Raw genomic sequence first — 27,128 nt, 5'->3', positions numbered from 1 at the left:
ATTTCTGCTACCAATTCTCCAGAACTGGTCAGAACCTGCTGAATCCCACCTCTGATCTGGTACAAGCCACGATAGAATTTGATGCCGCCATGTATGTTTGCAATGATATTCTAATGTGTGGGGTGGCCACCTTCTCTCCAATATGTGACCCTCCAGCCTCTGCCAATACAGGCCATTTCTGAATGCAGAGATACCGTTGCTCATATCCATGTTGGGCTGCTCCAAATGGTAAGAGCTGTAATGGCGCAGCGCTTAGAATGGAGTACTGCAGGCAAACTCTGCCCACAGCCTGCAGTTCGATCCTGATGGCGGCCAAAGTTAACTCAGCTTTCCATCCTTCCAAGCAGGGGTGGTATTCAGCTGGTTGGGGACAGTTCAGGCGAACCGGGTGTTAAATTTACATCTGGTTCGCCAAAGCGGTAGTTGAACTGACAAAGTGGTAGTTGGCCACTCTCACCCCTCCCTTCTACTCTCAGGAGTCTCCACGTGGCCCATTTTGGATGCAGCTAAGTGCAGGGTCCACACAGAGGCTGTGGGACGGCCAAAAATGGGCTGAACTAGAAGGTCCAAAAGTCCGAAAATGGGCCTGTTTCCGGCTTTTGGAACTTCTAGTTCAGCCCATTTTTTTTTCACCTTCCCCAGAGCCCAGGGGAGGCTGTTTTCGTCCTCCCAGAGGCCCGAGGGAAGCCTCCGGACTCTGGGGAAAGTGAAAAATGACCCTCCCAGAAGTTCCAGTAGGCCACGTCCACCCAGCAACCGGGCAGAGGACCAGTTGTTGGTATTTTTGAATCCCACCCCTGCTTGCAAAGTTGGTAAAATGAGGACCCCGATTGTTGGGAGCAATACACAGACCCTGTAAACTGCTTAGAGTGGGCTGTAAAGCACTGTGAAGCGATATATAAGTCTAAACGCTATTGCTACCCACCCCTTGGTTTTCAAGATGCCCCAAGATCCTCCCTGCCTATGTCCCCCGAACACAAACATCTAAATGAAGAGTGATCACAACGGCCATTTTGGCAAACAAATTCCATCACTTGATTGCACACAGCGGGAAGAAAGACGCTTCTTCCCTCTTTCTTAAACTGGCTGCCAATCATTCCTCTGGGACAGATGACAGCTCCCAATGTTTTGACGAAGGGAGTAATTTCCCACTGTTCCTGCTCTCCGGCTGAGCTAAATGTTTTCGTGCAGATGTATGCAATTAAGCCCTTTCTGTAGAAAAGGAAAGCACTGATTTGGGGTGGCTGGGTTGCAGCATGGATGGGGTTGCTTCTCTTTTTCCACTCTGCAAAAGCAGGAAGCATTTCGCGGCAGTTCAGGTTGGAACGGCCACGGGTCTTTACAGGCAACCCTTGACTTCTGAAATGGGACGCGGTGGCTCAGTGGCTAAGACGGTGAGCTTGTCGATCAGAAAAGGTCGGCCGTTCGGCGGTTCGAATCCCTAGCGCTGCGTAATGGAGTGAGCTCCCCTTACTTGTCCCAGCTTCTGCCAACCTGGCAGTTCGAAAGCAAGTTAAAAGAAATGCAAGTAGAGAAATAGGGGCCACTTTGGTGGGAAGGGAACAGCGTTCCGTGCGCTTTTGGCCTTTAGTCATGCTGGCCACACGACCACGGAGACGTCTTCGGACAGCGCTGGCTCTTCTTCGGCTTTGTAACAGAGATGAGCACCGCCCCCTAGAGCCGGAAACGACTAGCACGTATGTGCGAGGGGAACCTTTACCTTTACCTATGTGTGTGCAGATCTGCCTTTGGTGTTAAGCTCCGCTCTGCCCTTTAACCTTCCTAGCCAATAATAAAGACCATTAATAAAGGTCAAGCATAGAGTGACCTTTCTGGGTGTAATCCTCCTTCAGATACATGGAAGGAAAAAAAAATCTCATCTCCCTTGGAGAGAGTCAGGCTGGTGTAGTGGTTAAAGCACCACACTAAAGTCCAGAAGATTGTGAGTTCTAGTCCCATCTTTGGGCTGAAGATTGAGCCGGTCACTCCCTTCAGCCTTAGGAAGTAGGCAGTGGCAAAAATTGCAGGGACTTACCTTGGCTATCTCCAGAAATCAAGACAGACTCAAAAGCATCCCCCATCCCCCATAAAAACAACCCTTCCTTGTGGCTTTTCTTCCCAAACTCCCCCAGTTCCCTCAATCTCTCTTCTTATGCTTCTAATCCTCAACCATCCTTTGCATTTTTCTCATTTTATTCTGACCTGCAGAGGATGCATTTACCTTTAATTTTGCAAAGCAGGGCAGGGGGAGTTGCATTTGGAGGTAGGGGTGGTGAGGAGGGAATTCAATCTGCCTTTGGGGCTAAGCTCTGCTCTCTCCCCTTGAGGTTGTTCCCCCAAAGTTTGTTTGAGCCGCGAGGCCAGCCGTGCAGCTCCATACATTATCCGCAATGTAAACACTCCGCCATCCTGTACTCCGGAATTGGCCATAATTATGGCACTGGAACAAGTCTTGCTCTGTTCCCATCATTAGGGTGTTTCACAGAACTTTATCTGTTTAAGTTGGAGTCCTGTGAAAAGATTGCTCTGTTTCGGTTTAAAGACGGACAAGCTGACATGATATCCCCAGGATCAGACATTGTACAGAGCAGAGTAAGTCCTGCTGTGGCGACGGGTCAACAGCTAGGGTTTGTATCCATGGCGGATTCTTGTCAAGACTGAAAAGAGCCGATTTCTGGTTTGGTTCTGCAACCCAACAAGACAGAGACAGGCTTTCAAGAGTAATTAGGACTGGAGAAAAAATAGTGGCTACCAACCTGCCTTCCATTGAGGGCCTGTATACTGCACAAGTCAAAAAGAGGGCTGTGAAAATATTTACAGGCCCATCACATCCTGGACATAAATTGTTTCAACTCCCACCCTCAAAACGACGCTATAGAGCCCTGCACCCCAGAGCAACTAGACACAAGGACAGTTTTTTTTCCCCAATGCCATCACTCTGCTAAACAAATAATTCCCTCAACACTGTCCAACTATTTACAAAGTCTGCACTACTATTACTGTTAAACTTCTCATCATTCCTTATCACCCATCCCCTCCCACTTGTGACTGTATGACTATAACTTTGTTGCTTGTATCCTTAGAATTTTTATTGACTATTTCCTAGTATGATTTTATTGCTTATTGTAACCTATGACTATCATTAAGTGTCGAACCTTATGATTCTTGACTCTGACGAATGTATCTTTTCTTTTATGTACACTGAGAGTATTTGCACCAAGACAAACTCCTTGTGTTTCCAATCACACTTGACTAATAAAGAATTCTATTCTATTCTATTCTATTCTATTCTATTCTATTCTATTCTATTCTATTCTATTCTATTCTATTCTATTCTATTCTATTCTACTCTACTCTACTCTACTCTACTCTATTTCTAAACACATTTGGCTTCAACGAAGTTGTTATGGCTAGGAATGTGAGGGTGTTGCCAGAACCTGGCTGACCCTTTGTACAAACCCTGCCATTGTGGTTTATTTGTTAAACTATGGCTAATCAATATAGCGGAAATCTAATTTTGTGTAGATTCGGCCAAGCATTTGGCTGAACCCAACCCAACCGCTGGGGTTGATTTGATGCATCCTGGCTCTACAAAAGAGGGTTTATCACGGGCCACAAATCCAGTCCTTTGGCCTCTTGTCCTCGAATAATCGGCTTTAAAAGCATATTAATATCGATTTCCCACATTCTGCCCTTTGGACGGGTTTCTTTTTCTTTCTCTAATGTTTTCTCTCCTTCCACTGCAGAAATGCAGTATGTCCCTCACATATTTTAGAGGACTGCACTGTTTAATGTTCACAATTGCCCTCTTGTGGCAAGAGACAGAAACAGAAGAATGCGCAAAGACCGCACTGCATCCCACAAACTGGGGAAAGACCACAGATCTGGCGTGGCCTGCTGCCTTCCACCTGGTGGTGTCTTCCAAACACTTTGACGGTCACTTCTTCTCATGGCTGGGGATTGAGATAAGGCCGGTCCTGTTTGCAGGGGACATACAGGCCTTTAGCCATTTCCCATCTCTTGCCTATTCCCCTTTTCTTCTCTTCCTCTTTCTTGGAGGGTTTTCTTTGCAGGTTGTGTCCAAAAACTGGACTCCTATTCTGGGATGAATTTTGAGTTGATAAGAGGAAGAATTTTGCCTTCTTTTCTCCAGCAACCTGTGAATTAGGACCACAGCACTCAAGATACCACTGTGAAAATTATCTATCATCTATCTATCTATCTATCTATCTATCTATCTATCTATCTATCTATCATCTATCATCTATCTATCTATCTATCTATCTATCATCATCTATCTATCTATCATCTATCTATCTATCTATCTATCTATCTATCTATCTATCTATCTATCTATCTATATCTATCATTTATCTATGTCCATCTATCTGTCAGTTCCTCTGTCTGTTCATCCATCCATCAGGCCATCTGTCCTGTGTCATGCCCATCAATCCTTCTGTCCATCCGTCCATCCATCTGCCTGTCAGTCTTTATATCTGTCCATTCATCCATCCGTCAGACCATCTGTCTGTCATCCATCTGTCCATCCTTCTTTCCATCTGCCTGTCAGTTTGTCCATCGTCCATCCATCTGTCATCCGTCCATCCATCCATCCACTTGTCTTTCCATCCATTCCATCCATTCTTTCCATCCATTTGTCTGTAGGTCTCTTGAATGCCTGACATTCAGGGAGGTTGTTTCCAACCATCTCACAGCATGGTCCTCTTTGCCTGAGAGTTTGAAAGCAGGTTCTCCCCTTTCTTGCTTCCAAGCAAACTGACAAAAACCAGTCTGTGAAGGACAAAAATGGATGCTAAATGCAAAAACGGGCTTCAATCTAAATGTGAGCTTGGTAGGTTTTTTTTCCTCTCACTAGGGATGTCAGGAGGTTGAATCCTCACTTCTCTTGTGAAGCAAAACCGGGTTGACTTCCAAACTTGTAAGTCGAGATTGGCTAATGAGAAATCGTGGTTCAGTCTGTTTTCATTCACAGGTTAAAGGCTGTACAGGATGAAGATGACCTCAGCCAACCTCTGACGTCAGCATTCAGGGATTTCACCCCCCCCTCACAGAATTTGCCAGGGAGAGTTACATGCTTAAGAAAATCAGCTGATAACACTGCATTAGCTATTCAGCCCGGTCTCCTGCTTGGCTGGTTACTTCTGCTATAATTTTCCAATTTGCTTTTGTGAGCCTTGAGAATTTTATTCCTTTGAAGGATTCCCATAACAGATTGTGATCAGAAACAGAGTTAAGACTGCAATGAAAAGATGTTGACTTCCTAGCTAAACCTTGGCTGGGGATGATGGCATAAGATGTAACCATTGTTTAGTACAGTAAGGGAAGATCAGCCACCTAGTTGATTCTGGTTAACCCTCAACCATCTACTGTAGAATATCTGAACTTTGGACCAGACGTGGTATTCAGCAGGTTCTGACCGGTTCTGGAGAACTGGTAGTGGAAATTTTGAGTAGTTCGGAGAACTGGCAAATGCCACCTCTGACTGGAGATTTTACAGTATCCTTCCCCTGCCAGGCGCACCAAGCCATGCCCACACATCCAGTAGTAACACAATTTGAATCCCACCACTGCTTTGGATCCTTTGTCAAACCGATTCACGATCCATTTTGCCTGAACTTTTTAAAGTAAATTCTCTGTTGGCATCAGGAACCACAAACTAGCCAACTAATTTTTCGTTTATCAGGCTGTGCAAACCAAGCACATATGGCTGTGCTTGGTTTTCATTCATCGTTATTCTATCGCTCCATGTTGTCTGAGCCCAGAAAACCGAACCGACTGAATAAAATTGGATTAAATTAACAATTGCTTAGTACACAGTGAGGGCCAGCCTGATTGTGTAAAATGGTTACCAGTTCTGGTTGGCCATGCTGAAACTACCACTGGGTGGCACCAAAGTCTTGGATTTTTTTGAAAACAATCTAAGGGTTCCTAGGATCTGGTAGCTAGCCTTAGATTATGATCTAAGTGTGATGATCTAGTTTCAAAGGAAACTAAAGTCAGAGAAATTCCTTGCTGCTTAAAGAAGTGCACTGTGGCTAACAAACAACACCATGGTTTATACTTCTTGAAATGATGGAATGAAATGGATGGAAACTAATCAAGGAGAGATTTAACCTAGAACTAAGGAGAAATTTCCTGATCTTGACAGCAATAAAACCCATGGAATAGAAGTTGCCCTCAGAAGTTGTGGGTGCTTCATCACTGGAAGCTTTCAAGAAGAGATTGGACATCGATCTGTCTGAAATGGTATAGGGCCTCCTGCTTGGGCAGGGGGTTGGACTAGATGACCTATAAGGTGCTTGAGCAGGGGGCACCTGAAGGCCAGGCAAGGAATACTGGATGGAAACTGGAGAGATTCAACCTGGAAATAAGGAGAAACTTTCTGACAGGGAGAACAATCAACCCATGGAACAGAAGTTGCCTTCAGAAGTTGTGGGAGCTTCATCACTGGAGGTTTTCAAGAAGAGACTGGACTGCCATTTGTCAGAAATGGTGTAGGGTAAGCTTGTCCAACCCGCGGCCCATGGGCCGCATGCGGCCCAGGTCGCCTCGTAATGCGGCCCAGTGCCCACCCCAACCTTCGTGCCAGAGCCAGCGAGGAGGAGGAGGAGAGGAAGGCGCGAGGCGGGCGAGGCAAGTGCCAGGCTAAGCAGCAAGAGAAAAGGCGGGCGCCGTCAGAGTGCCACCTCCTGCTGTTGCCGCCGCCGGCACTGCCGCCGCCGCTGCCCCCACCACTGCCGCTGCTGCCCCCGCCACTTCTGCCGCCGCTGCCGCCAATTCTTCCCCGCCGCTGCTTCTGCCCCCGCCGCTGCCACTTCTTCCCCTGCTGCCACCCCCGCCACTGCTCGCTTCTTCCCGCCCCGCTGCTGCTTTGCCCCCGCCGCCGCTGTCCCTGCGACAGGGAAGAAGCGGGACGGGGAAGAAGCGTAGCGGCGGGGGGGTGGCAGCAGGGGCAGAAGCGGCGGCAGGGGCAGAAGCGCGGCAGGGGCAGCGGCGGCGGGCGGGCGGGGGCAGAAGCAGCAGCGGTGGTGGGGAAGGCTTCTGCCCCGCCGCTGCTGCTGCTGCTTCTGCCTTCCAGTCCTGCCTCATCCAGCCAGGCCATTTGCAGGAGGAGAGGTAGGCGTGAGGCGGGCGAGCTCTCCGCCCCACTTCCCCCAAAATTTGGCGGAAAATAAACTGTGATAAAAACTGTGATTAAAAAACGTGATAAAAATAAATAATTTTTAATAAATAATAAATAATAAATAATAAAAACATCTCACTGACTTCATTTCCAAATAAATTTAATACGTTAACTATGTTTTCTATGTTTTTTTGGGATGATCAGGTATCGTTACTGTTATTTTATTTTATGTGCGGCCCAAACCAAATTTTCATCTTCTAATGTGGCCCAGGGAAGGTGAAAGATTGGACACCCCTGGTGTAGGGTCTCCCGCTTGGGCGGGGGGTTGGACTAGATGACCTACAAGGTCCCTTCTAACTGTTAATCTGCACATATAAGATCTCGAAGGTCTTTTCCAACTTTGATGAAGTTCTATGTTCTAAAACTCTTGATTGGACTTTTTTTGGGGGGCTGGGGTGGGAAATGTCCCACCGAGTCAGACTCAACTTCCGATGACTACCTAGGCACATCCATGCTGTCTTTTGGCAGCATTTTCAAAAGTGGCTGGCCACACTACCTCCTTCTTAGGGCTGAGAGAGAGAGCAACTGACCCAAGGTCCCCCAACTGCCTTAGTGCCTAAGGCAGGACTAGAACTCACAGTCTCCTGGTTTAGAGCTTGATGCCTTAACCACTACAGCAAACTGGCTTTTATGATCGGCCTGGGTCACATTTGACTTTTCACTCCCAGCAAAAGACCACCCCCAATTGGAAGGCATGAGACGGGTGGGAATTTAACCCCATCGCATTGTTGCAAGGTGATTTAGTTACTGTTTAGATTTCCTTGGCTCATAAAAATTCCTGAAGGAGGGAGAAGCTTCCCACCCCAGTGATGCAATAAATTAAATGGAACTACGAACCTAGAGTGGTGCTCTATATTGCCAAAATACATAAATGGGAGTTTAGCAGTAAATTACGCGGGTGTTCAAGATATAACAATGATGTTACTTTCAGGCAGAGAAAATAAATGAAATTGAGATACTAAATTACCACTTGTATATTCATAGATGGAAATTCTTTAAAAAAACAAACAAACTTAAACTACAGAGAAAGTCCTTTTTTCCAGATGTGATTCTGTCACTCTCCTGCTTTCAAAACAGACCTCCGTATCTATCCCTTGTTCCCTGATCATCCCTATGTCAAACATTTCTGGATGTTCTCTCAGGAAGTGAGAAGGTTTATTCTAAACATATTAACAGTTAATTTGCATTTTGTTGGCCTCTTCCTTTCTTTTTGCAACAGTTGTGGGAATCGGGTATGTCTAGTCTAGTGAAAAGAAGAACTGGGGATGACATCAAAAGCTAAAAAAGACAAAAAAGCTAACACAATCCTAAGTCGCATTAATAGAGGGATACAATCGAGATCAAGGGAGGTACAAATACCACTCCATAAAGTCTTAGTAAGATCACACCTAGAGTACTGCATCCAGTTTTGGTCACCACATTATAAAAAAGATGTTGAGACTCTAGAAAAAGTGCAGAGAAGAGCAACCAGGATGATGAGGGGACTGGAGGCTAAAACATATGATGAATGGTTGCAGGAACTGGGCCTGGCTAGTCTAGGGAAGAGAAGGACCAGGGGAGACAGGATAGCAGTCTTCCAATATTTGAGGGGCTGCCCCAGAGAGGAGGAGGGGGTCAAGCTATTCTCCAAGGCACCCGAAGGCCAAAGAATAATGGATGGAAACTGAACAAGGAGAGCTTTAACCTGGAAATAAGGAGAAACTTTCTGACAGTGAGAACAATCAACCCCTGGAACAGAAGTTGCCCTCGGAAGTTGTGGAAGCGCCATCAGTTGAGACTTTCAAGAAGAGATTGGACTTTCATCCATCAGAAATGGTGTCGGGTCTCCTGCTTGGGCAGGGGGTTGGACTAGATGACCTACAAGGTCCTTTCCAACTGTTTATCTGTTATCATAGCATTATTTGAAGGGTTGCCATAAAGAAGAGGGGGTCAACCTATTTTCTAAAGACTGGGTTTTCAAGAAGAGATTGGACAGACATTGGTCTGGAATGGTATAGGAGGCTGGACAAGATAGAATCCTTCCAAGGCCCCCTTCCAACCCTGTTATTTTGTTATTTTTCCTTTAAAATTAAGAGCCCTTGGAAAGTTGGCTGAAAATGTGGCAAAGAACAAGCACGCCAATCAGTGAAGGAAGTGGAAAAACAAAGTACAATAAAACCCTGACCTAGAGGCAAAACATCTGGGCTGAACCGAATGAAACTTGCCTGCTGGTTTATCACGCCAGTTTCTTGGAGAAAGCAGAGAGCGATTCTGAATTTAGAATTAAGTCCAAGGGGCCTGGTAGGACAAACTAGCAGACAAGCGTGGGGTGACATTTCTCTATGTTCCTACACAGGGTCCCAGCAGTTCCCTAACTGAGCATTGTCACTCACACTTCAACTTTGAGATTAGCCTCCTGCCAGGAGCATTTACATGCCAGAGCCACAGCGACATATTTAGAACATGGTCCGTGATTCAGATGGCAGCTTGCAAGGTTTGGGTCGAGAAAAGAGATTCTCCTGCAGATCTCTTCAAAGATTTAGCTCAACTCCAGAGATTAATACAATAGGGCTGTATTGCTATTATCCTTCTATAATAGGAAATGCTTACTGCGTTGGCATCTTATGACTGCAACTTGCTGTTTGTATCTTAGGATTTATGTTGATTGCTTTATTTAGTATCCGATGACTTGAGTGTTGTATCTTATGATTTATGATTGCATCTTATGATTATGATCATGAGTTATCACTTGTTGCTTGCATGTACACTGAGAGCTTATGCACTGGAGACAAATTCCTTGTGTGTCCAATCACATATGGCCAGTAAAGAACTCCTATTCCTATTCCTATTCCTATTCCTATTCTGTTCTGTTCTGTTCTGTTCTGTTCTGTTCTGTTCCGTTCCGTTCCGTTCCACTCTACTCTACTCTGTTCCATTCTATTCCATTCCATTCTATTCTAATTCTATCTATTGTATTCCATTCCATCTTCTATTCCACCTTCCATTCTATTCTATTCCATCTTCTATTTCACCTTCTACTACATATTCTATCCTATCCTATCCTATCCTATCCTATCCTATCCTATCCTATCCTATCCTACTCCGGTCCATTCTCCATTCTATTCCATACTCCCCATTCTCCATTACAGTCCAATCAGGTTCTTTCTTTCTTTCTTTCTTTCTTTCTTTCTTTCTTTCTTTCTTTCTTTCTTTCTTTCTTTCTTTCTTTCTTCCTTCCTTCCTTCCTTCCTTCCTTCCTTCCTTCTTTTCTTTCTTTCTCTTTCTTTCTTTCTTTCTTTCTTTCTTTCTTTCTTTCTTTCTTTCTTTCTTTCTTTCTTTCTTTCTTTCTTTCTTTCTTTCTTTCTTTCTTTCTTTCTTTCTTTCTTTCTTTCATATTGCTGCCTATTCATCCCTGGCAACATTTTTTTGGGTGGATGCTCCATCACTGGAAGCTTTCAAAAAGGGCCTGGACAACCATTTGTCTGAAATGCTATAGAGTTTCCTGCCTGAGCAAGGGGTTGGACTAGAAGACCTCCAAGGTCCCTTCCAACTCTGTTACTCTCTGTTCTGAACTGTCTAGGTACTGTTTTTGTAGGTTGCAACAAGTTGGGTTGATTGTAAAAATGACCGCTAAAACAATGACCCTACAATGGTCTGTTGCCAGCATAGGTCTCATAGAGTGATTAATGGGTCCTGGGTCTTTTGTATCAGGGTTACAAGAAGACCTGTGCATTAATCTCTTAAATTGAGGCGTTGACTTTTCATCCCCTTTCCAATATTGAATTCTTAAGTATAATTATGGAAAGTCACATTCCTGGAATAATCGCTTGGATTATAAAAAGAAGCAGTTCTCTAATGCTCTCCCAGACACACTTATGTTAGAAAGATGAATCAATGAGATATTGATTATCCTGTGATTATTCAGACCCAATGGCTGTGGGGTTAATTTATCAATGAATCAGAGGTTCTGGATCATGGCCTTGCCTGCATTTGGGCTTTTCGTATCCTGCACACCATCGTTCCAAGGAGAATCCATTAACTGCTCTGAGCACTATTTTACATTGTTCCGAGAATGAGCAATTTCTTCTTTAATTATCTGAAACGGAGCTGCTGCAGCCCATAGGCTCCCAAAAAGCTGAACAACTGCATCGTGACTAAGAACGTATTTTTAGTAGCTGCTCAAGATGAGTCAATGTGGGCTTTTTTTTTTTTAATGCTTGCAAATACCTCCAGGGAATTCTGGCAAAGGTCAGCTTCCAGAAGTGACTGACACATCTTGGTTGCCACAGGGTAGAGGAGGAACACAGCAGGGGATGGGAGAAGTGTGAAAAATAAAATGTGTTGGGCCACCAGCCATGTGGCCACAGGTAGCCTTTGTCTTACAACCACAGCTGAGCCCAACGGAAACATATCACATGCCCCTAGGACACTGCAATTGTCATAAATATGAGTCAGGTGCCAAGCATCGGAATTCTGACCATGTGAACATGAGGATGCTACAATAGTCGTGTGAAAAATGCTTGTCATTTTTTTTCAGCGTCGTAACTTTGAACGGTCACCAAATCAACTGTGATAAGTCGAGGACTATTTTGTACTTCCTGTTGCAAACGCTGATAAACCATCACTTAGCATGGGAGAGGCTTATCATAATCACTTGCCCCATCCTCAAGTTTGTCTAGTTCTAAGCTCTTTCAACAAGAGCAACAGAATAGAGCAACAGGAACCTTGGAGGTCTTCTAGTCTACCCCCCTGCTCAGGCAAGAAACTCTATAATCTGTTGGTTTCTGCCAAGAACTGGATCTTTGAATCAATAAACCAGGCTACTCACACTTGTGGTGTTGCAATTGTAGAGTTTATTGCTGTATTCCCAATCGTGGCTAAGAGATTCAACAACGGATAACTGTGAAAAGTCAGCGTTGAAAATAGTTAACTCCCAATGTTGTTTTATCCACCCCTGCCCAATAACAATTGGATTGCCACAAATGGTAATCCAACATCTTTTTAAAAACTTCCAGTGTTGGAGCATTTACAACTTCTAGAGGCAAGTTGTTCCATTGATTAATTGTTCCAACTGTCAGGAAATTTCTCCTTAGCTCTAAATTGCTTTTCTCCTTGATTAGCTTCCACCCATTGCTTCTTGTCCTGCTTTTAAGGTGCTTTGGAGAATAGCTTGACTCCCTCAGATATTGGAATACTCCCCTAGTCCTTCTTTTCATTAGAGTAGACCTATCCAATTCCTGCAACTGGTCTTTATGTTTTAGCCTCCAGTCCCTTGCATATTTTTGTTGCTCTTTCTGCACGCTTTCTAGAGTCTCCACAACTTATTTTTTTTTTTTTGTATCATGGTGACCAAAACTGGATGCAGTATTTTGAGTGAGGTCTTGTCCCATCCCAGAGCTGAAATAGAACAGAGCTGTTTCCAAGTGATTCAACAAGCAAGAAACACTCAGCTGCTACACGAAGGGGAAAAAAAATGGAAATTCAGTCAACGCGACACTTCCTACCTCAATGGGAGCAACAGGCTGGCTGCCCAACTTAAGCAAAGAGACTCATTTGCCCCAAAATCGTTTCTGAGAAACGCTTTTGTGCCAGTTTGCAAAAGCACACCCGGTCAAAATCCTTGCCTACATCCAAGTCTGAGTCATAATAAATCTGTTAGTCTGCTCATATGATTTTCGGTCACACCAAAACTATAATTAGTGAAGTGCGAAGGAAAACACAATCGAAGTGTTTTCTTCAGTGCTTCGTGTAGCACAAGGTAGTTATTTCCCACAGTATTTTTTATGTAAGAGGTGAAAAAAAGAAATGTTGCTGTTTTTAGACTGCTTCGAGAAAGTCTTTTTTAAAAAGTAAAAGTTACATAATCATAATGGATTATATTTAATGCTGATGTGAAAAAAAATGAAGAGACTGAATAATGTACATTTTGGAAAGCAATGACTTTTAGGCTGGTAGCTACAGAAACAACTGTATTGCATCAAATTACGCAACTTGTACAATTTGCTAACACACTCTGGATTATCATTGCAAATGCAAGCCGATTATTTGCCGGTTTGCATGCATGACATGAAACTTGGTTGATGTTCTCTCTGAAAACTTTTCCCAAATCCAGGTTTTTGGATTAAGGCAACACACTCTCGGTATCTACAAAATTGCATCATTTGGTTTTTCTAGAGCCAAAATAAAATTTGAGGCACAGCAAACTGGTGTTGATACAAAAGTGTTTTGGAAGCAATCTGTGATGTGACTGAAAGCATCTTGCAGTATGAAAATAAAAATTGGAGATTTTGCCTGAACGTGATTCTCGTCTGAAAACACTTTATAAATGAGGTACTAACCAGTACAAGTTTATTATTAATGGATCAAAGGATGTAAGCTTGCAATTAGTAAGGAAAAAAGGGGAAGGAGGAAGAGAGAATAAGAAAATTAAGAGCTGGAGATAATGTAAAACTGGTATGCTTTGGGGGAATACCAAGGAAATAATAATATAGTTAATAATTTACCGTATCTACTTTGTCGAACGCACCTTTCTCATTGTTATGAAATAGTTCAGAATTCTCTATCTGAATTGTTGCCAACCTGCACAAGTCAAAACAAACTGATTTATATAATATACACTGCTCAAAAAAATAAAGGGAACACAAAAATAAGGCATCCTAGATCTGAATGAATGAAATATTCTCATTAAATACTTTGTTCATTACATAGTTGAATGTGTTGACAACAAAATCACACAAAAAATTATCAATGGAAATCAAATTTAGCAACCCATGGAGGTCTGGATTTGGAGTTACACTCAAAATTAAAGTGGAAAAAAACACTACAGGCTGATCCAACTTTGATGTAATATCATTTTGACTAACAAGTCAAAATGAGGCTTAGTAGTGTGTGTGGCCTCCACGTGCCTGTATGGCCTCCCTGCAATGCCTGGGCATGCTCCTGATGAGGTGGCGGATGGTCTCCTGAGGGATCTCCTCCCACACCTGGACTAAAGCATCCCCCACCTCCTGGACAGTCTGTGGTGCAACATGGCATTGGTGGATGGAGCGAGACATCATCTCCCAGATGTGCTCAATTGGATTCAGGTCTGGGGAACGGGCAGGCCAGTCCATAGCATCAATGCCTTCATCTTGCAGGAACTGCTGACACATTCCAGCCACATGAGGTCTAGCATTGCTGTGCATTAGGAGGAACCCAGGGCCAACCGCACCAGCATATGGTCTCACAAGGGGTCTGAGGATCTCATCTCAGTACCTAATGGCAGTCAGGCTACTTCTGGCGAGCACATGGAGGGCTGTGCGGCCCCCTAAAGAAATGCCACCCCACACCATTACTGACCCACTGCCAAACTGCTCATGCTGGAGGATGTTGCAGGCAGCAGAACGTTCACCATGGCGTCTCCAGACCCTGTTACATCTGTCACATGTGCTCAGTGTGAACCTGCTTTCATCTGGGAAGAGCACAGGGTGCCAGTGGCGAATATGCCAATCTTGGTGTTCTCTGGCAAATGCCAAACGTCCTGCACAGTGCTGGGCTGTAAGCACAACCCCCACCTGTGGACGTTGGGCCCTCATACCACCCTCATGGAATCTGTTTCTGACCGTTTGAGCAGCCACATGCACATTTGTGGCCCACTGGAGGTCATTTTGCAGAGCTCTGGCAGTGCTCCTCCTGTCCCTCCTTGCACAAAGGTGGAGGTAGCGATCCTGATGCTGGGTTGTTGCCCTCCTACAGCCTCCTCCACATCTTCTGATGTACTGGCCTGTCTCCTGGTAGCGCCTCCATGCTCTGGACACTACGCTGACAGACACAGCAAACCTTCTTGCCACAGCTTGCATTGATGTGCCATCCTGGATGAGCGGCACTACCTGAGCCACTTGAGTGGGTTGTAGACTCCATCCATGCTACCACTAGAGTGAAAGCACCGCCAGCATTCAAAAGTGACCAAACCATTAGCCAGAAAGCATAGGAACTGAGAAGTGGTCTGTGGTCACCACCTGCAGAACCGCTCCTTTATTGGGGATGTCTTGCTAACTGCCTTTGCTTTCCACCTGCTGTCTAGTCCATTTGCACAACAGCATGTGAAATTAATTGTCAATCAGTGTTGCTACCTAAGTGGACAGTTTGATTTTACAGAAGTGTGATTGACTTGGAGTTACATTGTGTTGTTTAAGTGTTCCCTTTATTTTTTTTGAGCAGTGTATATCTCCTGTGTTGTTGAGGCAATAAAATCAGAGCCGCAGAAACGTAGCCAGCCACTAGGTGGCAGCCACAGGTTTCTCTTTGTACTTTGTCATCATCTAGTGGTCACACAGAGTTGTCCAGCTGTTCTTTTTATTTTAGCTAAAATTCTTGGGGAATGTAATTGTAATACATTTCAGAAAATTCAAAATTCAGGATCATTTTTTCAGTAATGCCCTCCGTGGAGACACTCAGCCTAATCTCTAGGGGTTATCACCATCGGTTAAAAAAAATAAAATCAGCAGTTAGAACAGAAATACTTCAACTTAACTAAGAGTCATGCAAGACAAAGAGGATCAAAATGGCCATTTTGAATCTCAACGAAGCCCAGCTCTGCTTCCATGCTATGAAGCAGGGAAGCCACAGCTTCTCATTGCTGTCATAAAAATGTAATTTATTTAGATCTCATTTTGTTGCTACAGGGAACGTACACATTTTTTTTTTTGCAGAAAGCTCTGTGCAGGAGCCATCACGATGAAGCCCAGTCCATTCCCTGTGAGGACGCGGAATGATGGATTGAGCATTGAGAGCTCACAAAAGACCTGATACAGTAGGGGAGATTTGGGGCCGATATTGTCTGGTGTGTGCATCTAGCTCACTGCCTAAAAAAGGAAACAACAACACGAAATCTTTTTCCATATAGATACCACTAAGCACTGGAGATCCTGTCTTAGATCCTCTGGATTCAAGAGCATGATTTTATATGGTAGCACGGCCGCGGACTGAAATATCTTCAAATGAAGCATCTTTACTGCCCGCCTAAAGAACAATAAAAAAGGATTCTGTTTTAAAGGGGATTTGCCCAGAATTTAATTACTACTACTGGTGTGTTTGGGGCCCATTTTATTATATTATATTTCATTTAATCCCACTGGCCTATTGAGGCCTCTTTGCAGCTTATGAGTTAAAAATGAGAAGGCAATATAGCTATGACGATTCCTGCAGTATTCTACGGAGCAGTCAGCTGCACAGAGAACACGTCCGTCTCTGTAGTAAAAGCTACACAATAAACTTGATTCAGAGGAAGGAAAAGGAAGAATTGGAAAGGAGGATTTTCACCAGCACAGCATGTAAAGCAGAAATTGGAGCAGAATAAAATATGGCAGGGAAATCATTCGCTTTTTCACAACTCTTCCATTACCCTGAGCATTTTCCTGGGTGTTTATACCTACTACAGGTAGCCCGCGACTTACCAGTTCATTTAGTGACTAAAGTTACAACAGCACTGAAAAACGTGACTTACGACCGTTTCTCATCTTTGTGACAGTTGTGGCATCCCCATGATCGTGTGACCAAAATCCAAATGCTTAGCAATTGACTCGGGTATATGACCGTTGCTGTGTCCGGGTGATCACGCGATTCCCTTTTGTGACTTTCCGACAAAGCAAAATCAATGGGGAACCCCAATTCACTTAACCATGTTGCTGACTTAACTGCAGCGATTCACGGTGCCAAGAAAAGTCATTAAATGGGACAAAACTCACTTAACCAATGTCTCACTTAAATCAACATAAATGTTGGGCTCAATTGTGATTGTACGTTACTGTGGGTAAGGTAAAGTTTCCTCTCGCATATACATGCTAGTCTAGGCTCTAGGGGGCGGTGTTCATCTCCGTTACAACGCAGAAGAGCCAGTGCTGTCCGAAGACGTCTCCGTGGTCATGTGGCTGGCAGGACTAGACGCCGAAGGAGCGCGGAACGCTGTTATCTTCCCACCAAAATGGTCTCTATTTTTCTACTTGCATTTTTTACCTGCTTTTGAACTGCTAGGTTGGCAGAAGCTGGGACAAGTAGCAGGAGCTCACTCCATTACACGGCGCTAGGGATTTAAACCACCGAACTGCTGACCGACAAGCTCAGCGTCTTAGCCACTGAGCCACCGACGCTGCTGTTACTGTGGTAGTTGTCTCAAATTATCCAAGAGATTGAAGAATGTTATCCACTTGGTTTTGAACTGGGAGCCTTGTTAGGTAAGCTCCATTCATGGCCCTGTCCCTTCTCAGAGGGTTCTCCAGTTGGCATCTCTCTTGCGGCGGGAAAAAAGGGACTTGCCAATTGTAGGTTCCCACTCATCCACCCATGCCATCGGCCCCAAAAGGCAGAACCGCTTCTGATTGAGAAGGGGATGTTTTCCAGATGTTGCAAGGAAAGACTTTGGTTAACGGACCAGGAACACGAGTAGCACCTTGCCCGGCAGCGACGAAGGTGTTATGCAAGAGGGAAAGATCAGGACACCGGTCAGTGGCACACCGCTCCCAAAGTCCTCCATTGGTGGGAGAGTGGAAGCATCATTGCACAAATGATAGGACTGACCTTGCATCGGACGTAATGGTGAGACTGATGAGGTAATTGTGCCACAAACACAGTGTAAAGCAGGGAGTGTCATCTTGACATCATTGTGGCCAGGAATAAATACTCATGGATAAAACTATTCCGCCATCAGACAATAGCTCAGTGCAAAATTGTGCCCCCACCCTCAAGTGTTCCTGCAAACTGAAGAAATCTAGAGTAAGGTTTTGGTTAGGTGCAACGTAGAACCGGGAAGTAGCACTAATGCTTGTCCACAAAACTACACACTTCAGATATTGAAGGCCCCGGGAATCCCTCTAGCATGTCGTCCAGAGTTGGAACAAATCGAGTAAGATGTGGTGCAGTTATTGTATTCTTGATCGGATATGGCTTGGGACAAGAGTCTTCAAACTTGGCAAGTTTAAGACTTGTGGACTTCAACTCCCAGATAAATTCCTGAGCTAACATGACTGGAGGAGGAATTCTGGGAGTTAAAGTCCACAAGTCTTAAAGCTGTCAAGTTTGAAGACCCCTGGCTTAGGAAATTCATGAGGTAAACATTCAGGGTGACTTAAGTTTATGGAACGTCAAGGATTTTTTCCCCCTAATTATAGCAGCAAAAAGAAGCCAGATCAATTCTCCTTACGGTCCTGTGTTTATTCCTTTGGACAAAACTCTGCAACTCAAGTGCCATTTCGAATATAAAAACAGAGAGCCACATAAAATAAACCACTTCATAGAAATGCCTCCAACTCCATGGACCCTGCAGTGCAGGTGGAGACACGTTCATCTTAAAACCAAGTGCATTTTATCCAGATGTTCACCCCGGCTCTGAACACAAAGAGAACATCTGGATTTAAAATTCACCGGCCGTGAGGAAAGAGCGATCTCCCTCCCAGAGTACTGCAATGGTGGCCACGCGCTCTCAATCCATACAGGTAGTCCTCGACTTGTGACCACAATGGAGCCCAAAATGTGTTAAGTGAGTTTTGTTTCATTTTATGACCTTTCTCACCCCAGTTGTTAAGTGAATCGCTGCAGTTGTTGAGTTAGGTTGTTAAAGTGAATCCGGCTTCCCCACGGACTTTTGCCTTTCAGAGGGTCAATCACGTGATTTTGGGCCACAGCAACCGTCATAAACATGAACCAGCTGCCAAGCACCTGAATTTTGATCATGGAGGAGGCTGCAGTGGACATGAAGTATGAAAAGCGGTCCTAAGTCCCTTTTTCCAGTGCCGTGTCAACTTTGAATGGTCACTAAATGGACTATTGTAAATCGAGGACTACCTGTATTTGGCAACTTTAAGCCGGGCAGACTTCGGCTCCCAGAATTCCCCAGCTAGCAAGCTCTAAACTGTGTTTAAAAAAAAAACAAATGCAAGGGAAAATCTTTCAACTTTGGCTGTTTACAAAGGCCCTGTGTCCAGTTTGAAGACCTCCAAACAGGCGCCAGATTTTGGCTGCTCAGCTTGGGAAGATCCCAAGTCTACCTGGGGCATTCACCTGTGGAGACCACGAGATTCGGTTTTTTTGCTGGCCATGTTTTTATTTCATTTGTTTCTTTGAAACAGGGGAGCCAATGGTACATAGTTTCCCAAATATGAAAGCAAAACCCGCCCCGCCCAACCCCAAATGCAGAAGGCAAAACGAACTGCCAGAAGATTGAGATGCTACATGCTACATTTAACCTAATTAAATACTCATGCTTATTTGGGGAGGTGAGACAGAAAGCATCATTCATAAAAACATACAATTAAAAACAAAAGGCCTGACCATAGAGAACTTTAACCTACAGAAATGTTGTACCCTAATTGTTTCCATGCACACAACTAACGTTACAAAAATCGCTTGTTTGTTTTTTAAAAAAATTAACACAATTAAGACTTCTAGGAGCATTTTGTGATTAAAAACAATTCCTAATTCCTTTGGAGAGAGAGAGAGACAGAGACAGAGAGAGAGAGAGAGCACCCCCAGATTGCAAATTCCTATACACATTTTACTTGAAGGGAAATCTTTTTAAAAAAAACTCACACGGATCACCTCAAAATAAGATGTTATTTCAATCTCTATTTCAGCTATGTAGGCAACAAACCAACAGTGCTAGTGAGAACTTCATCTGTAAAGCAAGTCCAAAAGAATTCGACTTTCTACCGTTACAGAAAATATAATCTGCTAAAATAAATAAAACCGCTGCATATTAACATTTCCACTATAAAGTATGCATACCAGAATATTTATAAATATTGAATGGTTTCTTCTTCTTCTTCTTCTTCTTCTTCTTCTCCGTAATACCACCTAACTACAATAATGCTGGCTAAATAGAAGTGCATTATGATAAGCACTACGGGTGGTTGAATGCTTGCCACATACTGCGGTTACTTTGAGGTAGAGCACACATGCGTACCAAATTCTGCATTCATTTACAGTTGCTGCTGGTATCATGTGTTGAAGAAATGTGTACAGTATGAAAAATTCTAAAATACATATGAATGGTGGGGGGAGGAAATGTTTTGAGGGGGGAAAAATATAGATTATTTTTCTCATGCAGCTATGAATAGTCTCGCGGTGTGATTTTATTTTTTTTTTCAAGGCAAGATTGTTATTGTCTGCAAAGGACGAGTTGCTCGAAAAGGTGAGTGTTTCTACTGGTTTTAGTGCATTTCTTTCGTTTACTCCTCTAATTTGCATTGTCAAGCTCTTTCTTTTTTTTTTTTCTTTTTCTTTTTAATATACCCTTGGTGTGCAAACGACATGCCAGTTTTAAACAAAACACTGTCATGTTAAGAGGAAAAAAAAAAAAAAGGAATTTCGGATGGTTAAAAACAATGGTAAACAGGAAAAACTATAAGGAAATCCATAGCCAAGTTACATCATTTGATTTCAAGTAATAAAAAAAAGACTACTTATAACAATAATAATAATAATTAAAAAAAAAAAGGAACACATTTCGCAAGTACAAAAAAAAAAAAAGAAAGAAAGAAAGGAAGAAATGCCTGCTGTTTTAGTTCAGGTGTTTCAGGATGCTGCTGTAGGTCTTATGGGGGATTTGAGGAGATGACTTCATGGCAGAAGGGGTCAGGGTGGCCTGCAAAGACTTCAGGGGTGAACCAACCGGGGTGGGAAACGGGGGGATAGCGATCGCTTCAAGGTGCTTGTTAAAGAGAAATTCTCCGCTATTGCTCAGAAAGTTCCCCTCTCTGTCTTTCTCCCCAAGTTTCCCATCTCCGGCTGGCTCAGCTTCTGAGGTCTCGGGCTCCTCCTTCCTGCTAAAGAACCTGTCGAGGTAACTGGGGTAAGAGGGGTTCTCCTTCTCCATCGTCTCATCCTTCCTGACTTCGCAACAAAACTGGTCTATGAGGAAGCACTCCTCCCCACCGTGGCTGACCAGCTGGCTGTCCCAGGAGCTTTGGTAGAGGGCCTCCAGCTGGGCCAAGTTAGCCATACCTTTCTCCTGCTTCTCCCTGCTGACCGACTTAGAGATGCCCTTGGGTTCTAGGTGGGACACGGAGCTATTGAGGCCGTTCAGCTTGTCGACCGCGGCCGACTCGTGCTGCAAGCTCAGCTGAATCGTTCCCGCTATGAAGGAGTCGAAGTCAAAGGCTTGACTCTTCTCCTTCTCCGCCAGCTGCTGGGAGGCCTCCTTGAGAGCTATCTGAGCTTTCACCCATCCGTTCTTTTCGCACTTGGACTTGCCTTTCTTATCTGACTTCTCTTTGCTCTGCTCCTTCCAGTTAGAAAGGTCTATGATAAGCTTGGGCTCATAGTAATGGTTCACTTCGCTTTCTCTCCAGACTAAATTATCTAGGTAGGACGAGGACCTCATTTTGTAATTACAGGTATGGTTACATTCCAGATCACAATACTTGTTTTCGTGGTGATCTGGGTACGGCCAACAAGGCTCGGTGGAGAAGTGGGTATCAAAAGCCGGGTCTTCGAGGTACTTTTCGCGATCACCGTCCAAGTATTTCCGCGGGTCCACCTGAACTTCCTCCTCGTCGGTCCCATCTGAAAGGGCCCTGGGGTCTCGCTGGACTTCATCGGCTTCGAAGTTGTTGTGGACGGGCCATTCGTGGTCTGAGAACTGGCTTTCGTGATACCTGTAGTAAGGAATGCCTTACATGAGCCAACAGTAAGTTTCCGCTGAAGAGCAGAAGGACGAGGTATAATGCCACGCCTTTTAAGCTTAGCGGCTTTGCAGGTCATCAACAGCCATGCACGTGTCTCGCGGTTTTAATTTGGAGAACTTCTCAGTGACATCATGCAGGCAAGTCTAGGCAGTTATGACTGGTCATAACAGTTAAGTTATAACCAGCCACGTAGTGACCATTTGAAGTTACGAGAGAAAAACCGCTCCCCTCACCCCCCAAAAGCTACTTACAACCCGGTTTCGCTTAACTGCTGCCAGAAGAAGTGCTGGGAAATTCAGATCAGGCCACTTGATGCCTTAACTTTACAACTGCAACGACGACTATTTCAGGGCTCAATTATGGTCCTAAGTCAAGGACTATCTTTGCATGCAACTTAAGAAAATGCCTGGTCTTCAAGATGCCCTCAAATGTTCATGCCAGATGTGTATTTTAGCAGCATCTAACACCACGTGGCATTCTACTACTTTCTTATCAGCTGGTATTTCAAATATTACTACAACGGTCCAGAAGCATCTTCTTTTAATGACCCCATAATTCCTTGTAGGGTGGAGTCTGGACAATTGAATGGAGCTGAGTGTTTACTGGCCAGATGCCCTTCCTGTTGCCAATGGGGAGTTTTTTTTTTCAGCAGATATATTTTCATCTTGCACAGACAGAAAAATAACTAATCTACCTAGGATCGAACTTACAGCCTCCAGACTGTGAAAGTTCCGCCTCTAGGCCACCGCACCACTCACTACAAATATCCAGAATGATTTCCCAAAAGTTTACCTTTCCCAGTTATAGATGTGGCTATGACTTTCATCCATCAACAGAATATCATCCACTTCATCCTCAATGTGGAAAGGATGACTTGAAATGGGCTCATCAGTTGGGAAGGAATAAATACTCATGTAAGGGTGAGACAAGGCCTCTTCTGCTGTCAATCGGTCCATGGGACTGAAGGTCAGTATTTGTTCCAGGAAGTCCAAAGCTACAGAGGATGAATCCAAACATTTAAAAAAATAAATAAATTTGAACACAATATGAAGATCACATCTTTTATTATCACAGTGTTTCGTATTTCTGAAACCAGAACAGCAATAACAATAGCACTTATACACTGCTTCACAGTGCTTTACAGCCCTCTCTAAGCAGTTTACAGAGTCGGCATACTGTCCCCAACAATCTGGGTCCTCAGTTTACTGACTCAGAAGGATGGAAGGCAGAGGCAACCTTGAGCTGATCTGGATCAAACTCCTGGCAATGGGCAGAGTTAACTTGCAATGCTACATTCTAAGCACTGGGAAGGGAGGGAGGGAGGAAGGAAAAACTGCAATTGCACTTAGACTTATATACTGCTTTAAAATGCTTCACATGTCTCTCTAAGCAGTTTACAGAGTCAGCCTATTGCCCCCAACAATCTAGGTCCTCATTTTATCGGCCTCAGAAGGATAGAAGGGTGAGTCAACCTCGAGCCAGTCAGAATCAAACTGCTGGCAGCAAGCTGAATTAGCCTGCAATACTTATGCATTCTAACCCACTGTGCTACCACAGATTTAATGATGAAAACGTAATGCAAACAAGTGGTTTCTTTTCTTTTTTCCTTTTCCTTCTGACGTAGGACACCTTCTCTATTGTGGCGTTTGTGTAAGCATCTGTGTGGCTACGTCTCTCATTGCTATAACTAGTAATACGATGGAACAACAGAAAACAAAATGCATGGATAATAGGGGACTGGCAACAAACTAAACGGACAGTTGTAGGCTTAAAATATCAGACGGGTTCCTGAACACTGTAGCCTATAAATTGATATATGAAATACCTGTTCAATCAGTAGCCTTCCCCATTAAAATATCACCTGCAGTAGCCGGGCAGAAACACTTGCAAAAGCTGCCTTTCTTTTTTAAGCCACAGATGAGTAATCTAGGATGTGTTGAAAAAGCAGGCATATATTGGGAGGTTTGTTCTTTCATCACGCAAAGCCCATTGTGATGCAAATGTTACAGCCCTTTATAGAGAACAAGTCAATTCCCTCCACGCAGAGTGCTGAATTTCTGTTGTAACTCTTTTGAGTTAACAGCACCAGGAGAATAATAGATGCATACATACATTTGGCTCCAGGATGTTCCAGAACTGGATAAAGAGCGGGTACATCGTATGCCCAGAGGTTTGTTCTTTGTTTTAGAGGGCCTTGTACACTGGGCACCACAACAATCAAAGTCATCCTGACCACACGCTCAAAGCCTAACGTGTAAGCGAGGAGGAGTGAGGAAGACAAAAAGAGAGAGAGACAGACAGAGCTGCGTTACCTTCGGGGCTGACGCCTGGGAGTAACTGAGTTAAAGGTTTGTGTGGCTCAGTCATGTCGTTTTTAATGTAAACTGGGATTACATTAAGAAGTTCCTGACGGTCTTCCTCATGTACAACGGGAATAGATTCCAAAATCAGCTGCATCTGTTCAAGTTCATGGGCACCTAGAGAAGCAGACAAGAAGCAAAATGTCAGCTGCGTTTGAGAATATTCTAATTCAAGGTTGCTGTGATGACCCAAAGGGGCGTGGTCCAAAGGCAACACAGTCAAATAAGCAAGAAGTGTCCTTGTAATGCCTCCAACTTTGCCCCCAATGTCCAGGTTACCTTCGGCTGGAGAAAAAAAACTCTTCCAAGAACAGTCTTGAAGTGGAGGAAATTCAGTCAGAAAACGAAGTACATACAAACTGTAAATAAAAATCCACACAAACCGCGCTGCAGCAATTAACTTGACAGGGCAGGAGAAGGAATTCCAAACTTGAAAGGCCAGCAAAACACAGTTGGGAAGATGCCAGGAACCCAGATAAGCCTCGACAGTACCAGATAAATTCACAATTTGCTCCCAACAACTTTGCTGTGTGCAGCCTCCCTTTTTAAACACTGTGTTCCCAGCTACAGCTAATGAAGGGAATCAGGGCCCTTTCCTCCCTGTAAGCCACGCAACCCACATTGCTCCCTTCGCTGTTCCTCCCTGCGTGCCCTAAGATGAAGGTGTGGGCCTTGGTCTTCCTCCGAATTCCCTCTTCCTTGCTCTGCCTCTCCCCTGCTCTGCCCAGCTGACCTTTGCCCTTCCACAGTTTCTTCCCCAGCCAATGGAGCCACACTCCCGTTCCCTGTCAGCTGCTCCGCCTCCCTCTCCCCCTCTGAGTCAGATTCCAACAGGGGCACGACAGCTACACTCTGTTGAGAGACGGACGAGCAATGCATTCAGAGTGGATAAAAATAGATGATTAAAAATAAAAAAAAGGATTTTAATTTAAACCAATTTGATTTAAATTGGATTTTTTTTATTTTTATCAAACTTATTTTAATGAACTGCTTTTGGGGTAAAAAAAATCTATCTAAAGATAGTTTTCTATTTAAGATGCATTCATAATTTAGTTTATTCGGCATGAAATGGAACTTAATTCTGCAGCATGAGGCTGTATCTTCTGCAATATTGAGACTGTCAGTGAGTCAACAGCGGGTGAGAAGAGGAGCCAATGAGGGACGGAGGTGACAGTTGCTCTTTGAAGATTAGGATTTAAATTGAGTTGATTTAAATCAAGCCTTTTCACCAGTGATTTAAATGGACTTGATTTAAATCAAATCCACTCTGAATACAGCTAAGTAAATGCTAAGTAAATATGACAGTATCCAGGGATTTCTTATCGTGCCGCCTTCAGCAGAGACCGCTGCCCCCCTGGGACCCTCCCTTAGCCTGGATGTTGCTACCCACACCCACCTCTTGGCAAAAAGGGGCACCCGTGTCATCCGTCGCTGCATGTTTTTAAGCGGCAGGATTGTACCTGCTTGCGTTTACCAACCTGCGAAGAGAGTTTTGCCTGTCAGCATTTCAGCAAAGATGCAACCTGCAGCCCACATATCAATGGCTTTCGTGTAGTTGTTGGGCGACAGCAAGAGGCGAGGTGATCTGTACCATTTAGTTACTAGTCCTTCAGAAAGATGGCCCTGGAAGAGAGAGGGGGAGTTTGCTTTGGATTTGTCCCACATCCGTTCGGCCCTCCTTCGAGATCTTCGTGCAATTTATTCTGCGGTGGCGCCACAAGCATTTGAGAGTCTTAAATCAAATGGGCCTAAGTCCACCCCAATACCGAGCCTCTATTCTGACCTGGTTTAGCCTGTGTTCACAGGGTCATTGTGGCTGCCAGAGCGGTTTTTAGGCATTCTGTGGAAGAGCCTCCTTACGCCATGAAATATTTGCACAATCAACCAAAGTTTTTAACAGTTTTTGTAAACTAATGTTGCGCTTTTGTTTAGGTAACCACGAGAGCTAGTTTGGTGTTTTGGTGAAGGGCCTGGCACCAGAAAACAGGCCTCCTTAGGCATGAAAACGAGACTTGGTTAATTTAACATCAGAGTTGTTGAAGTGGGAAGGTAGGAAGTGAGAGCATTACGGATGTTTGTTCTCTTAAGTTATGCATTAAAAAAGGCAGGATAAAAATTCTAATGATGATGATCTATGCGGGCAAGATAATAAAATCTGCTTTTCACGAAAGCCTTTCAGGTTACTTCTTGTATCTGCACAAAAACCTATGTAGGATCCATTAGGGACATTTTAAACTTTACTGTTGTATACATTGAATCAAGAGAGCTGTATCCCTAGACATCTCAAATGCTTTTAGCCTGTTTAGGAATGACAAATATATAACTGAGAACCAATTATTTCATTTTACAACAGACAGGAGACAATCCCTGGCCTTGAGGAACCTACATGACAGGTCTTCAGGAATATCAAAGTCTACAGTCAAACTCCAAAATGCCACTATATTTCCTGCTGGTGGAGGGATCGGTTTTATGGTGCTTTTATAGATAATGATTCCAGCTAGACCTTTAAAGCTTAACGTTGTTTGTTCTGTAAGGGGAACAGAGACTATTAGACAGCCCTTGTGGTGCAAGATTCATAAATCAATCAAACATCAGAACTGAAGCTGTCTTTTCTAAGACTATCAAGGGCTGCCTTCCTCAACACCTCCCCAAGTGTTAGAATTCATGGCTGGTTTTTGCACCAGTGATTAAAAACATCTCCAACAAATGCCGTAGATACCAGACTGTCCAAGAAAGAGATGGTACATATATAGCCATTCTAAGATAAAGGAGTTAAACAGGGCTGACCGAAGAACAAGATTTTAGACATCGCTTTTATTAAAGGGTACAGAACCTCGCTAAGGTTCTTGTGTGGTCTTAGCAAGATTCAAAACGCTCAAAGGGTGGAAGCGCTTAACGTATGGAGGATGTGACTAGATATTAAGCACT

The 27,128-nt window shown here is 44.0% G+C and overlaps 1 protein-coding gene and 1 long non-coding RNA gene across 8 annotated transcripts in view; both read right to left on the bottom strand.

Moving 5' to 3' along the window:
* The window catches only part of LOC148124731 (uncharacterized), a 116,100-nt gene that overhangs the window by 82,221 nt on the left and 6,751 nt on the right, over positions 1-27,128 (bottom strand). The window lies entirely within an intron of this gene.
* Positions 18,350-27,128, bottom strand: part of MAPK6 (mitogen-activated protein kinase 6) — a 30,955-nt gene continuing 22,176 nt past the window's right edge. For all 7 annotated transcript variants that reach the window (XM_026709932.2, XM_087941909.1, XM_026709931.2 and 4 more), the window contains 4 exons: positions 25,679-25,823; positions 24,153-24,317; positions 22,633-22,834; positions 18,350-21,810 (listed from right to left, as the gene is read on the bottom strand). In XM_026709932.2, coding sequence (XP_026565717.2) covers positions 20,715-21,810; positions 22,633-22,834; positions 24,153-24,317; positions 25,679-25,823 — 1,608 coding nt within the window. In that variant the 3' untranslated portion in view covers positions 18,350-20,714. The remainder of the gene's footprint in view (positions 21,811-22,632; positions 22,835-24,152; positions 24,318-25,678; positions 25,824-27,128) is intronic.

The sequence above is a fragment of the Pseudonaja textilis genome, chromosome 13 (genome assembly GCF_049901715.1).
Source record: "Pseudonaja textilis isolate UNSWEBS1 chromosome 13, rPseTex1.2, whole genome shotgun sequence".
In the NCBI taxonomy this organism is placed as follows: domain Eukaryota; kingdom Metazoa; phylum Chordata; class Lepidosauria; order Squamata; family Elapidae; genus Pseudonaja; species Pseudonaja textilis.
This window is presented reverse-complemented; position numbering and strand designations above follow the sequence as displayed.